This window comes from Lissotriton vulgaris, chromosome 3_1, assembly GCF_964263255.1.
Source record: "Lissotriton vulgaris chromosome 3_1, aLisVul1.2, whole genome shotgun sequence".
NCBI classification, from domain to species: Eukaryota; Metazoa; Chordata; class Amphibia; order Caudata; family Salamandridae; genus Lissotriton; species Lissotriton vulgaris.
In genome coordinates, this window is record NC_141689.1 from 239,523,673 (window position 1) to 239,539,971 (window position 16,299).

The window sequence follows — 16,299 nt, forward strand, 5'->3', positions numbered from 1 at the left end:
CAAGAACTTGTGCACTACAAAGAAAATCCTTTGAAGTATCCCTACTTCAAAGGCCAAAAGGGGTATAAGTTGTGGACTTGAAACCACAAACTTTAGAACACTTCTGGATTAAGAAGACCCTGCCAAGAAGAAGAGTTGCCAGGAAGAGTACTGCCCCTTTGCTGTGTGTTACTTTGCTGTGTTGGCCCAGCTGCTACTAGTTCGGGCTGTGGACACTGGAAAGGACTGGACTTTTACTTTACAGTTTCTTGCTTAAGAAGATTGTCCAAAGGCATGAATTGGAGCTCACCTCCTGTTAAGAAGTCTCAGGGACCCAAAGAGTTCACTTGCAGCATCCCTGAACTCCACTGCTGGGAGTTCCGACCTGTCTGGTGGTGCCAATTCCCGATCTGGGCCCTTAGAGGTTGTTTTGCTGCTGAAAACCTGCAAAATTGACACATCGCCCTTCCCACGCCTGTTTTTCCACCGCAGCACCGCCGTTTGGAAGAAATTTCCATGCACCGCGGCCAGGCAGCCAAAGAAATCAACGCAGTGCCTGCCCGTGGCCCGAAGAAGTGCTGTACGCCGAGTTCAGCGCACTGTGTCTCTGAGGTCTGAGACCACCGCACTGACTCCAACGAAGGCCCTGCTGTGTGACTGTCAATATAGTCGCATCATGGGACCACGGCTAAAGAAACCAACGCAGCACCTGTTTGCTGCCGCCACTGCACCAATCTCCACTGCATTCCATATTTCCAGGCATCGCACATGTGCGCCACACATCTCCAATGTAGCACCAGCAGACCTGAACTGTCTTGGAATTGACACATCACTTCTCCCTACAGTCCAGACGATACATCACTTCTCCTGTGTGCAGCAGAACGGTCTCATCGCCTCCCCCAGGACTTCGGAATTGACGCATGCAGTGTTTTCTGATACTTCCCTCCTCTGCCACTGTTCTGTCTTGTGGATTTTGACGCATTTGAAGTACTTTATGTAGAAATCACGCATCCCTTAGAGTTCTATGGACAGAATTGCTTGAAACCTTTTAAAAGTCATAGTTTGAGTTCTGTATGTTGGATTAATGTTGTTTTGGTCTTGTTTGGTTTAGATAAAGATACTTTATTTTTTTTTAACTGCTGTGGTGTCCATTTGTAGTATATTCACTGTGCTACTGTGTGTTGTTTTGTACAAATACTTTACAATTGCCTCTGAGATAGGTCTGACTGCTCGTGCCAAGCTACCAAGGGTGAGAGCAGGGTTTATCTTGGGTTTTTTAATCCCCTTATCCTGACTAGAAGGAAGGGTCCCTACATGGACAGGGTATATACCACTGCCAACTAGTGACCCCCGTTTCTAACAGATACAACATTGGTTATGCATTTTGCACCACAGGCCGTATTGATGTTGTGTTGCATCAGGACTGAAAAAAAGGATTTCCCTTTGAGGTGATAAATAGTGGGTGGCTCACTATTAAACAGTTTTTATTTATTTTGTGAACTTGGCCTAAGGGCATTAGAGTGCTCTATAAGAGGGCCAGATTACATGAACTAAAATTATGTTTTTTAGGCAGGGAGAGATTAGGGATGTTGAGTCGATGCAAGTACTCCAACCTGACTCTCTGGGTACAAAGTCGCCAGCTCTGGCTTCCGTTATTCTGAAGTAATGTAGAATAAAGGAAAACAGGGACATATAAAAATATGCCCCTCTGGAATATGATAAAAAAAGCTCCAAGAAATCTGACCATACTGACCTTACAGATCTGTTCCTCAGAATTTCAACTAACGAGTGTGTTTAGGCCCGGCAACTACCATCTGTTCACGCTTCTTCTGACCAATCCAAAACAATCTGCCCCACTCCTGTCTTAAACCTATCTGCTCCACTTCAGTCTGCCCCACCCAAGTCCAAAGCAATCCACCTCACTCCAATCCAAATCAATCTTCCCCACTCTAATCTGCCCCGCTTCAATCCAAAACAATCTACCCCACTCCAATCGGCCGTGCACCAATCAGCCCCACTACAATCCAAAACCATCTGCCCCATTCCAATCAATCCCACTACAAAACAAAACAATCTGACCCACTCCAATCAGCCCCACTACATTCCAAAACAAGACCCACTCCAATCACCCCCACTCCAGCCTGCCCCACACCAATATGCCCCATTCCAATCCAAAACAATCTGCCCCACTCCAATCCAAAACAATCCACCCGACTTCAGCTCGCCCAACATAATCTGCCCGATCAAATCCGAAACAATCTGCCCAAATCCAATCTGCCCCACTCCAATCCAAAAAATCTGCCCAACTCCAATCTGCCCCACTTCAATCAAATCCACCTCACCCCAATTTAATCCAATCAACCCCACTCCAATCCACCCCAATCTAGCCAAATCAAATCTACCGACTCCAATCCACCCGTACTACTCCAATCCACCTAAATCCAATCCACCCCACTCTAATACAGCTAAACCCACCCCAATCCATTCCACCTCAATTCAATACACTCCACTCCAATCCACCCCACTGCAATCCAATCTACTACACTCCAAACCACCTCAACCCACGCCATTTCAATTCACCCCACTCCATTCCACCCCATTCCAATCCACCCCACTCCACCCTACCCTACCCAACCCCACACCACCCCATTTCAATACACCCTACTCCAATCTATTTTACCACATCCAGTTCATCCCACTCCAATCCACCCCACTCCACTGCAGTCTAATCCACCCACCCGTTTTTTAGGTTTTGCCTGCACAGTGGTTGTGCTGTGCTTGTTAAATCTCTTGTATTTAAAGTTTTTAAAAGGTGTTCTTTCTGGTTCCCATGCCAAATCACTGTGTTCATTCGCTTTTGTGTGGAGTTGTATTTTGTTAACTTCCCCCTTTCCTTGGCTACACGCTTTTACAGAACTTCTACTAAAGCTGTTCACACTGTTCAAGCCCCATTCACTGTCAAGATAAGATCTCTTCCCATGGAAAAGGCAGACAGCTTCTAACAGTATGCTGAAATGCTTGCTTTCTATTACTTAGTTGTGCAAAGCTGATGCTTTAGCGTTAGAACATTTTTGGCATTTTCTATTCAATCCTCAGTACCTTTCTTTGCACTTTGTAGGCATTTTTGAATTGATTTTTTCAACTTAATCTATTAGATCATTATGATCCAATTCTAAATGTTGTATTAAACTTTGCACGTTAATAAATCCTCTAAACACATATAACTATATTTTACTACTAATTGGCAGTCACAATTGCAGTTACTTTGCAGTTAAAAGGGACGTCATGTGAATGGTGCTGCCGGTGTAGTGGCACCTTGGCCAAAAGCTCGAGTGACCCTCACTTAACTAATTTGTAAAATTTTAAACTAAATAGGCAGATACATGTGCAGTTACCTTGCAGAAAACAGGGTCATGATTTCAATGGTGTAGCAGGTGCAGTGGCACTAGGGCCAAAGGTTGTCAACACTCCTCTAAACACCAAATATTGCTATATTTAACTACTAAATAAACAGTCACAAGTGCAGTTACCTTGCAGGCATTAGGGGCATGATTTGAATGGTCCACAGGCACAGTGACACCGGGCCCAAAAGTTGTCAAAACTCCTCTAAACACATAATATTGCTATTACATCAATTAATTCTATTATTTTCCCCTTTCATTTCAGTTTTCAAAATGTTGCTATTACTTACCCACACTATACCCCTAGTAACAGCACAATATATTGCCTTTTTGTATGTAAACAAGTCATACTACTTTAACATACTTTCTGTAACTTATATTGTACAACTACTCAGTAAGCAACACTTACAACAAAAAACAACATATTAGCATAGGGGAAACATAATACATTTACCAAAGCTTGTTTTCTTTGACCTATGCCCTTTACCTAATCTCCCACTGCATAGTACTATGAGCAACAGCACAATATATTGCCTTTCTCAATAAACAAGTGATAACACTTCAACAGGGTTTCAGACACTTATATTGCACAACTGCTCATCAAGCTACAACTTACAACAAAAAACAGCTTAATCACATAGGTGAGACCTATTGCATTTACCAATGCTTCTTTGTCAAAAGCATCTTGCAAGCGAATATGTTTTTTGCATGCATTAGCGCATACAATCACAGGCTCGATCCTAACAAGGACCTCTGTGACAAAAGCAGTAACCCACTGAGCAATGCACATAATCGGCATGGTACATGTCCTTTGCAGCACGCATATTAACCCTCTGCACTACCGTAGACAATTCAAAACTGCCACTAGACAAAACTTAGTTCTCTCTCCAGCAGGTACATTAATCACCAGAGTTATCTTGACACTTTTATCATTTCCTGAAAACTGTTGGCTGTACAAGGAACACTGCAGTGCTTTCAAAACTGCTGCACTGCTACAAAACCGGCCCCCACTAACCAGAGCGGCCCGTACTCGTCCTGCCCCCTGGGTAGAGTGACCAGATGTCCCGGATTTGCCCGGACAGTCCTGTTTTTTCACCAGCTGTCCCGGCAGAGTTCGGCAATTTTGGTTCATGTGCTGGTTTTTAGAGGGGGTTGACTGAAAACAGTGAGTGGCACTTTTGTGGGTGTTATAAAGCTGTGCTAGTTAGCAACTGTAATAGGTAAACAATTTAATTAATAGGTATGATTTTGATTGTAGAAGTTACATTTTATTTACTTTCTTAATGCATCTTCTATGATCCTATGTTGATGACAGCTGTCATTCTGAGCCATTCCGTGGATGAAAAAGTGTAGTCCTTCTTTTTTCCCCAAATGCCCCTGTTTTTGGTACTCAAGATCTGGTCACCCTACTCCCGGGGAAACATTGATGCCTGGTACGGCCAGTCGGCCTTGGCTGTATACCTCCTTATGCCTGGTCCAGGGTCGTGGAGTCCTCTATGAATCCCCTCTGATGACAAAGTCCCGTCTCTTAAAAAGTATGACAGAATACCTATTATTGTGAAGCGCGTGGGGCATCTGGCAACCGTACATAGTGCTTTGGACATCGCATCGAAGCACTAGTGTCACCGGACAAGCTTGTCACTGCTTCCTCTGAAACGGCCTCTTCGATGTTGTGGAATTGCTGATGGATAAAGCTCTTCCGGTTCCACATGTACAAAGCTGGTGCCTGTTCCAAAGCCAAGCTGACGGCATTCACTGTCCAGCGCAGTGGTCGAAGTGGGTGGAATGGGAAGGGCACGGCGTGCCCATACTGTAGTGTAGTTCCTATATTCCCAATAGGCTCTGCGCATTGGAATAATATATCCTATAGATATGACGTAGGACTGAGGTCAACTAGGTCTCTATCGAATATACTAAACGTGTGTGTGTGTGCCAGCTAACTCAGAGGTCACTAGAAACTTTCTCAAATACACAAGAAGGGATTAGTTTCTGACAACCGCATAAACATGACAACTTTGTTTCCCAAGAATAAGAATATATCTCTCCAAATCGTGGAAACAATAGATAAGTATTTCACTCAGTCAATCGTGCAGGCTTCATTTCTACAGAGTTGCAGAGAAATAGAGAGATGGGCGTTTTTTAATAAAAGGTTTTATTGAAGTCTTCTTTCTCATGCAAGAGAGGTGAACTGCTACAATCTTTATGCAGACTGCAAAGTATAATGCGTACAGCGTAAACGGTAATATGAAATAATACTGTAAGAACATTGTATGGGTTCTAAGCCATATAAAAATACATACATAAATAACATAGACTAAAATACTCAACTGGTGCTTCTAAATTACGCCTACCCCAATGTACCTAACCTAAGTCTAGCATGAGGGAAGAAGTAAGTGTTGTTTAGCATAGGTTTAGTTTTTGCCAAGAATCTACCAAAGGTTTATCTAGGTTCTAATCAGCTCCATACCTTGTTAGAATGAAGGAGGTCTGGTATCTCTGTCTCGGGACTCGTTTTCCTAACACCCCGCAAGGGGAGCCGGAAACACTGGAGCTGGATTCCTAGCAGGAGAAAGGCAGCTTCCTGATCAGTGCGTCAGCTAGAGAGTCTGCTTCCTTCGGCACTTGCTGTAGCAAGCTGCGTCGGGCAAGTAGGTCTTCGAACTGCTCCGAACCACCGTATCTTGCTATAGCAAGTTAAGGTATATTTATACCTTGAAGGTGTTTAGGAATACCATAGTTTGACGTAAAGTCTGGCATGTGAACGTCATAATGAACCCCAGGGGAATAGTTTTTCATTGTAAAGTAACTGAGTTCTTGGAGAAATCAATATTCAAGCAAGGGGAAGTTCCCTAACTGCTTAAGCCGGTTTTCCAAGAAATCGTTGTGACTTTTGGTGAACGGATGGAAGTAGCCATGCCTGTATTTGGGTAGCATGGGCTATGCCTAAATAAGGGCTTGATTTCTATGCCTATATAAGAGCAACGAGAATTGTACCTATATAAGGGCATGAATCGGTAAAATGCAATCGAAGCCTACAACGCCACACAACACTACTTCTTAAAATGTAGGCAATCCGTTCCCCCTACCTTTTTGTTTTTTTAGAAATGTGTCCTACGATGGCAGAAATAGCGAAAGCTTATAGTTAAGTCTTGGCCATTCAGGCCGTTCGGGGATGGGTGGGGTGGGCATAGAAGGAAAAAGACTCTTTCTCTCTTCCTCTTGTCCAGGGAAGACAAGGACAGTGCCCGCTTCCGCTCTGCCACTGGCAGCTGCCCCCATCCCTCTCACTTCTTCCTCTTATTGCCTCTCTTTCTGTGTGGCTCCTTCTCTGTTGCTGAAAATCCTGACTTTAAGAAAAAGCTCTTACTCTCTATTCCCTGTATTTGTTCCCCTGTGAAACGGATCAAAAGAAAGAAAGAAACCCTTTTGCTGCAAATGTCTGTAATGTATTGAAGATGCTTCTCATAAAAAATGTAGTTGTTCTTTATTTGTAGGCTGAAGATTAGCTGCGGGTACCAAGGGCCCAGGAGCACGAAGACCGATAGAATACAAACAGGCACAACAGAGTTGCAAACTAGAACATGAAGGGAACCAATAGCCTTACTAATACCAATTTACCTAAAAATAGACCTAACAGAGAAGAAATACTGACATAGCATGCCACAATGTCTTTTTCTGACATTTTTCTATTCCAAAGGGCAGCCTCAGGGCGGAGAGAAAAATGGTTCGAAATACTAAAAATAACTAAATAAAGCAAGTCAGAGTGGTCGCAAAGGGGCCAGATAGGTTTTATTCACACCAAAACTCATTAGAGCCCCTTTACAGAGTTTGCCAGTGAAGCGCCACTTTTCTTTTGTCGTCTTTCTTTAAAAAACGGGGCATATTTACAAAGAAGTGACAGAGCGCAGAGGTAGCCTTCTTGGCTTAACGCCACACTCCGCCATTTCTGAAATGTAGCGCTGCACCGTATTTACAACAATATGGTGCAGCCCTGCGTTTGTGCTGGTGATAATTTCAGCTGCCTATCGCCAACGCAGTCACCCTTGCACCAGAATGAAAGGGTGCCTGCGTTGTGGCGAATGATTGTTATGTGCAGGAAGGTGTCCCTAACAGCACATAAACAATCTTAAATGGCGATTTGTAACTTCTCTTTGTGCTATTTAGTGAAGCACAAATAGAAGTTGCAAATCGTTATTTTTTAAATGACTGTTTATGTGCAGGAAGGCGCACCTTACTGTACATAAACAATCATGCATGGCGTTTTGCTGTTTTAATGTGTGCTGCACAATGCAGCACACATGAAAACAGCAAAATCAAGTAGAAATAAAGCATGTCTCCTTGTTGCGCCCTGTTAAGACCACGTTGTTCCTGCTAACATTTCACATGTTTTACTTAATCTTGATTGCCCTATGAGTAATTGCTTTTTCCAAGATGTTATTACTTTTTTTCAGGCAGCATATTACTTGTCTAGTGCATCATTTGAATTGAGTCACATCCAGGTGTTCATAGCGCAGCACAACTGGGTTATAGCTGAAGGCAGTGCGAGGTTCTCTCACTGGGGCGGTATGGTGTTCAGTGTGGGAGAGCATGTGGCACTATGGCCAGAGCTGCAGAATTTGGGTCTGGGGAACCAAGTTCAGCCTTAATGACCACTCCACCAGACCACTCTCCTGAGGGAGCACATTCCCGTGCTTGACCTTGGAAGGCCCAGCTGGACTGTGGAAGCCCTGGTGTCTTAGCTCCACAGAGTGTGCCCTAGCAGTGGCAAGTGTGGGTTATCCATGAAGGCCTGTCCACCACAATCCATGCTGAAGTTCACCTCTAGCACTGCAGGCAGGCTTACGAAGCAACACACCGCAGAGTGACAGTGACAGTGACTTGGTCACTGAGGTCACAGGACCCTTGAAGTCAGTCTGCCTCACCCACTGGTACCTCAATGGGTCTTGTTTCAGCAATAGTAGTGCAACTCACCAGGGATCGGCAATGCAGGATTTGCACGTACACCCAACTAAGTTTGCAAACTTCAGGGCCTCTCTGCTCCATGCACAATCACTTTTAACATGTGCTGCCTGCTTTGGGGCCAGCAGAATTATGCAGCAAGAGAGAACAAAATGATGCCATAGTTTTGACTAAATTATGCAGCAAACAAAGTCTGCAGCATAATGCGGTATATTTCTGATACGTTATTATTTTGACATTTGTATACATACTAAAATTCTCTGCAAATATTTTGACTCAGTACCAGTGTAACAGTCAAATGCAGCATTGACAAAGTTTACCAGTCAACCTTTGCAAAGGGCCCTCCATTTCGCAGAATCACAAGTCACATTTTTTTGTAACTTTTGATCCATTTGAGCTACAAACAATTTATTAGTTAAAATCATCCAATTATGCAGCAGATGGTGTATTATGTGGCAAATATGGCAGAGCCATAATTAGGTGGAAAACATTTGCAAACTGGGATATTTTGTCATTCATGTTTGAACTGCTCTTGTGGAAAAAGGGAGGAGAAGTGCTGATGACAGAAACTGCACGGCTCAGAGACCAATGGCTTGTACTTCCACTTTTAAGTGTATTTGGGACATTCTGTGATTGGACACGTACCCCACTTGGTGAATACATTTTAATGTCAATAACTTGTATTCAAACTTTAATAAACATGTATATCCCTTGGTTGAATTAAATAATGTAATACGTTGTAAATGGTCAGTGAAATTCCAAACAAATACTAAAAATTGGGATGTTTTGCTCTTTCTGGCCACACCTCTGACTACGCCCACTGATCCAGTCCACGGTTTATTCCCGTCCTCTGATTCTCCACCCACAGTGCCCCTACTTTTCCCCCCCACTTCGACCACTGGTCGAGCGTAACGTTTCACCCTGCTCCCCCACAAGAAAAGACCCATAGCGACCCTTACACGGTTTCCATTTTTTTACCCTCGGTCTTTTGCCTGTAAGTCATGCGGATGCTAATTTAGGGCCTTTTGTACTGACCTCAGGGCTTGACTCGGGGTACCACGCGGGTGGACAGCGTCCCCCCACTTATTTTACCGGAAGTTCGTTAACTGGAGCAAATGGAGCCACACATTCACTCTTTGGCCTCTCTGGGGCGAGATGGGAGCTCATTCGGAACGCTGCTCACACGCTGGCTTCTGTGCTGCAATCACATCTTAGGGGTGAGCGAGGTGAGGCAATGAGTCTGATGGTGTAAGCCACCTCTCGTGACGTCATTTCCTGTTGTGACGTCAGCGTCCCCCCACTTCTTTTTTTAGGACTTGTGCCCTGACTGACCTTATTTCACAAACCAGGATTTGGAAATTACACACCATCTGGTTTGCAGACTGCCTTTCGCTTTGTGAAGTGATTGGTGTAGTATGTGTAGTACGCGGACGCAGCACAAACATTTAAAGAATTATAAGGTCGAAAAACCTACTACCTTATGAATATTCGTTAGGAATATTGCCATTTTTAGACCCGCGGTGAATGGCTGCAAACGAAGGGATGGCAACACGGCGAGGCGAGGGATCGCAGGGCTTCATATGTGCATCGTACCCACAGCAGGGCGGCACTTCTTAAAGCAGGGGTCTTCAAACTGTGGGGAGCGACCCCCAGGGGGGCCGTGGAGCGATGCAAAGGGGGTCGCGCCTTCACAGTGTCACTTCTGCCCGGGCTTCAGCCCCCCTCCACCCCCATCCTGTGGCTCAGCCCGGGCTGCTGCAGTGCAGCTTGCGCTCCTGGGGCCTCGGCTGGGCAGTGTCTGGAGTCTTATCTCCGGCCTGAGTTTTTCACAGGTCATTTAAGATCATTAGCATATTTACATGCCTTTGTTAACTGATTACCAACGCTTCGTTTTTTTATGGTTTCAGTACCCCCTGGGCCCCCACTCTGCCTATTCCTTACATTTGTATTTTTAAAATTACTGCTGCAGTGTGAGAATGCATTTAATGAAAAGAAATATAAAGTTGTGTTGCCAAAATAAACATGCCTGCTATGTGTTGTTTAAAGATCCTGCAGAGACCTGCTCTTGACACTAAATTGAGTTATAAATAAAAAAGTATGTATTAATTAGTTATGTGACTTTTCTGTTTTTATTCTCTTTAATTATTAGTCATGGATCATTGAGGCATCCCTAGAACACAATTAAAAGTGCTTTCTATTCATATTTGCTGTTCTACGTATTCACAGATAAGTGCAAAAAATACAGCTGTAGGATTTCTGGGCCATCAAAATAATGAGCTGGTAACCCTAATCATTAGACTGGAAGTTTGTTGCAGGATCAGCACATTATTTATTTCCTCCACCCTCGAACCCTGATTAATGCCATTATAGCAATAGTTTAACTTATATCTGAAACCCTACGCTTCAAGTTTCTGGGAATGCACCCTGCTTTCAGACTACTCACTTCTCATTCTCGCCTTCACTTTCACGCTCGCCCTGCACTCACACTGATCACCATGCACTCACACTGATCACCATGCACTCACACCATTCACCCGTTCACCCTGCACTCACAGTGATCACAGTGCACTCACACTGATCACAGTGCACTCACACTGATCACAGTGCATTCACACTGATCACCATGCACTCACACTGATCACCATGCACTCACACCATGCACTCACAACATTCACCCACTCACCCTGCACCTACAGTGATCACCATGCACTCACACTGATCACCAAGCACTCACACTGATCACCATGCACTCACACTGATCACAATGCACTCACATCATTCACCCGCTCACCCTGCACTCACACCAATCACCATGCACTCACACCATTCACCCGCTCACCCTGCACTCTCAGTGATCATAATGTACTCACAGTGATCACAATGCACTCACACTGATCACCATGCACACACACTGATCACCATGCACTCACACCAATCACCATGCACTCACACCATTCACCCGCTCACCCTGAACTCTCAGTGATCATAAAGTACTCACAGTGCTCACCATGCACTCACACCATTCACCCGCTCACCCTGCTCTCACAGTGATCACTTTGCACTAAAAATTTGCTTGCATTGTTCACTCTGTACCTCACCCTGCAGTCACACAAGCACACTTCTCACCCTGCACTCATGTGACACTCCACTCACCTGCCCCCCCTTACTGCTTAATCTGTAGCTCACTCAAACAAGGCCATGTTATGTTATGTTATGTTACATACATTTGTATTGCGCACAGCTGCCCCAGCTAAGGGGCGTCCTGGCGCATGGCAGGTACTATGCAACACCTATAGAGAACACAACAGAAAGAAAGAACAGAGGCGATTTATTAAAACAGAAAAGTTTTTAAAGCTTTGCGAAAGACTAAAAGATCATCTAGCAACCGCATCTCTACTGGGAGAGAGTTCCAGAGCTCGGCAGCTCTGACCCGAAAGGATCGGCCACCGACCCGACACAGCCTGTATCGGGGGATCACGGTAAGTGCTTGGCCCAAAGATCTCAGGGGCCGGGTAGGCACATACCAGGACAGAAGGTCCGCAAGGTCACTAACCATGCACTAATTCGTCCCACTCTGCACTTACAGCCAACCCAAATTCATATGGTCACCTCACTCACCCTGCAGTCACTACTTTTACCCTACTCTCACACTGTTGCATTGCTCACCATGCAGTCACATGGGCACTCTTGTCACCCACACAGTGCAGAAGGTTAAAGTGCCTGGTACAAAGAAGATGTACCATGCACATCACAGAACTGAGTGTGAGTAAACTATGAGTAACGCTATAAAAAAATGAAATGTTTGTCAGACAGGTGCTATAGAGAGATGAGGTGTATTGTTGGTGAGTGGTAGTGAGGGAATTCATGGAGAAGGTGGAAAGACTTTTGCACTGTAAATGTAAATGTAAATGTAAATGTATAGGCATTTATATAGCGCACTACTTACCCGGAGGGTCCCAAGGCGCTTCGACCGCTGCGAAACCCTTCCTGGCTTCCCTGAGAGATGGTCCCTTAATGGGTATCTCCAGGGTGAGACCAGGCATCCCCGGCGGTCTGGTGGGACCGTTAGTGAAGATGAGGCAAGCTAGTGCCCAGAGTTGCCGAGTGTGATTGCTGATCAGAGTGGGCACCGATGCGAGAGAATTATCGAGTCCGCTGACCCTGGTCCAGAAACCTGCCGCGCCGGGAATCGAACCCTGGTCCCGGGCCGTCCTCTGCTCTCGGGTCTGTGCGACCAGTGCTTCGACAAGCCCTGGCTGGGAGTGTTAACCCCCCCCCCCCCCACCCTCCCCCCGAAGTTCGGGTCTACTGGATCCCCTGCTTCTGCCTATTATTTACATTTGTAGTGCGCTACTGTTACCAAAAGGTGTCCTGGGGCTAATAACCATCTGCCTGCAATGTGAGAGAGGGATCCTGGGTTGAGAGAGGAGAGAAGAGAGGGATGGAAGGAAGGGGGTGAGAGGAAAGGGGCATGGGTAAACTGTTTAACTCTGCACAAGACCGCCACGGTTTGAATGCACCCTTGCTGCTCCTGGCCATGGCCAGGTGAGCTTCTAATGTGGCAGCGCGTATTCCTGCGGATTGGGAGGCCCTTCACAGAGGTTGACTAGACATCTTTCTGATTTTAATTGCTGTATTTTGGTGATAAACTGGTACTGATGGGGTGAAATCTTTCCTCAGTATTACTGTGTTTAAAAAAATTCTAAATAATAAAGCAATGCTATCCCAAAATACGCAGCATCACAGAACAATATTTACATTTTCTACTCACACAATTTAGTTAAGCCTGTCGCATAATTTGGTCCTCACCTTCCTCATAACCTAGAGGTTTAGAAATTTTTGTCTGAGGGGGTCCTTACGTTTGAAAATGTTGACAGGGGGGTCTCGGCATCCAAAAGTTTGAAGACCTCTGCCTTAAAGGGACAGATGCTGCTTTTTGCGACCCTTCTCACTCCATCAACATTCTAACTCATAAGGGAATACCTTTGACCACCAGGCCCTTTGTGTGTTTGTGTTGTGTTTTCAGATTCTCTGCATTTATCATATGTTTTGTGATTCTTAAAAGTCTTGGTGCACACCAAGTCTGATGGTGGTTTTAGGTTCATGGCCTGCAATAGATTGTGACTTGAAAAGCGACGTATTTCAAGCCAATAACAATTTTTTCCAAAGTCAACTTCTTAAGAGTCCCAAAATGCATTCTGCTAGATCGGATGGACGTAGTTTTTGCTCTCACAGACCCCCCTTCATTGGAGCTCACCTCCTCGTACAGACCCCCCTTCATTGGAGCTCACCTCCTCGTACAGACCCCCCTTCATTGGAGCTCACCTCCTCGTACAGACCCCCCTTCATTGGAGCTCACTTCCTCTAAGCTTACAGTATAAACTTCCCTCTATGAAGTCCAAATGTGGCCTTAGACCCTGGCTGTGTGGTCAAGCTTGTCCTCAATGTTAAAGCAGCAGTGACTCACAATATTCCCACTTAGGTGCCTTGAGACCCATGGTACTAGTGCGCTACACGTGTTAAATAACAAAAAAAAGTCAATAAAATAAATGTTCAGACATACCTCTCTACACTCTTCAACCATTCTTTGCCTAGAGCACACCTTATTCCAGAATCTTTTACTTACACACGGTCACCTGATTCCATATTTTGCACCATGTAATGGGGAATAACATGCGACAGTTTTTGTACACAGCACTACCTGTAACACAATATTTGCCTGCACAATGTGCTAGGAAGTAGGAGGGAATTGCCAGTGAATCCCGCGATGGATGCAAAATGTGAACAGGGCATAAAACACGTTTGCGCCCAATATCTGACTTTGCGTCAGTTTGGACTGGGGGTGTTGGTCGCAGTCCAATGCGAGTCAGGCCTGACCGCCTTCCCAGGGTCCAGTCCTGTGTCCCATCTCATGGAGCCACCCAGGACGGTAGTTTTGCCTCATTCAGCCACTTCTTGCTACATACTGCACTCTTTTTACAATTTCAATAAATACTAAAAAACAGATGCATTTAAGCCACAGGGCTGCTGTGGTTACCACCAGTCTATGCAGATTGTATCCGGTTTATAAAGTATTAAAGAGCCTCGTGAACAACTTCAGCACACGTTGTCGAAGAGCAGGAAAGCGGAATTCAATTTGAGGCAGTGTTTTTGAATTTTAAAATGCTACTCTCAAATTAAAAAACAAGTGTCTGTTTTAAATCATCGCCAGCCAATCAGAAGGAGCAATCAATTTTCAATTCCAAGCTCACACAGGCCTAATCTGCAAGGTTTTATTGCTTAGTACATGTCACAAACCCATTTCACAAAGCAATTTATTTTAACAACCTCGGTTTCCAGGTCTTTGGTGGGGAAACTCAGTTAAGATCATGCGTCCAAATGATGCTCTTTTGTTTTGTCGTGTTCTGTCTTCTGCTCTCTTATCTTCCCTCTCTTCTCACAGGCACCGGCAAGACGCTGCTCGCCAAGGCTGTGGCCACTGAGTGCAACACCACCTTCTTCAACATCTCGGCCTCTACCATTGTCAGCAAGTGGCGGGGAGACTCCGAGAAGCTTGTGCGGGTAGGGCCCGAAAATGACCCCACATTGCAAATGGGTCTTGCTGAGTTCATGATTGTCATTTGTATTGCCTTGTTCTGTTCATCCCAGTCCATAATTAATTTCGATTAACGTTCACATTTGTGTAATCCGGAAACCTTACATAGAGCACATTTACAGCGTCATATAACCACATTACTAAAAGACGATTTGGAAAGAGTCCCGCAGCTGGCTGGGATTTCTCAGCGCTGGGTCCTGCCTTATGGAGCTGACTGTCCATTGGGACACTCTCTGACCATCTTAAACCCAAGAAGGCGCTTACAACCAAGTTATTTTCAGAGTGGCACCTACGGTGTCCTAGTTTATTAATTTACAACCCCCCTCTAGTGCCATGAAGCCCACAGGCGTAAGCTCACGAATCAGAATAGAATACGTCCCTCTACCGGCTTCACGCCCTAACCCAGCAGATAGCTGGTGGGGTTATGAGGTCATATCCTGCACGGGTGGGGGGAATGAGGAGGGGGGGGGGAAGGGGGGGAGGGGGGATGGGGGAGGATGGGAGGGGGGAGGGGCATTGGGGGTTGGAAAAGAGACAGGGAGGCAGCACAGCGGAGAGGTTATCACACTGGACTACTTGAAGCCCGATGTACCTACCATTACATTCCATGGCTTTAAGAGAAGCCCACTCAGCCACTGGCAGCCTTTAAACAAGCATTTGCAATGCAATAGGTTTCGCATTTACCGAGTTTGAGCTACTGGGCATTGTAAATGACAATGCCTTTTATTTATGTTTTGGGTTTTAAAACATAAATAAAAGGCATTGTCATTTACAATGCCAATAGCTCAAACTTCCGTAAATGCGACACCTATTGCATTGCAAATGCTTGTTTCACTTGCTTTCTGTGCTTGTAATCTTTTTTAACAACATAAAAAAGGACTACACAGTCCTGAATGCAAAACATTCAGACAGACTGTGAGCTAGCCTTACATTTTTTAAATAGAGCTGGCTCAAGATGCCAGAGACACTTCCGAGGCATATTGGCTTGTGGGGGTAACAGACACAATTACACAGCCTCTTACCCACATAAATACATATACTGGCACTGAGCTGGCACATGATGTCAAGGTCACAAGTTGGAGATACTGGCAAGTGGGGGTTATGTTATGTTATGTTAGTTATTTCTTATATAGCGCAGGTTCACCATCAGGTCTCTTCGCGCTTCTAGAGGAGAGAATTACAACAGGCAGTGTATTTGAGTCGGAATGGGCAGGCTTAAATTGTGGTCAGTGCCTCCAGAAACAAGATAGTTTTAGGTTTTTTCCTAAAAGGAAGGAGACCCGGTTCTTTACGTAAATTTCCGGGAAGATTGTTCCAAAGCTGTGGGATCAAAGTGAAAAAGGCTATCCCACCCTTGCGAGCCGA

General features: G+C 45.0%; 1 protein-coding gene across 1 annotated transcript in view; it reads left to right on the forward strand.

Moving 5' to 3' along the window:
* Positions 1-16,299, forward strand: part of KATNAL2 (katanin catalytic subunit A1 like 2) — a 306,132-nt gene that overhangs the window by 125,355 nt on the left and 164,478 nt on the right. Inside the window, exon 4 of the mRNA XM_086963443.1 lies at positions 14,782-14,900. Within this exon, the coding sequence (XP_086819569.1) occupies positions 14,782-14,900 (119 nt within the window). The remainder of the gene's footprint in view (positions 1-14,781; positions 14,901-16,299) is intronic.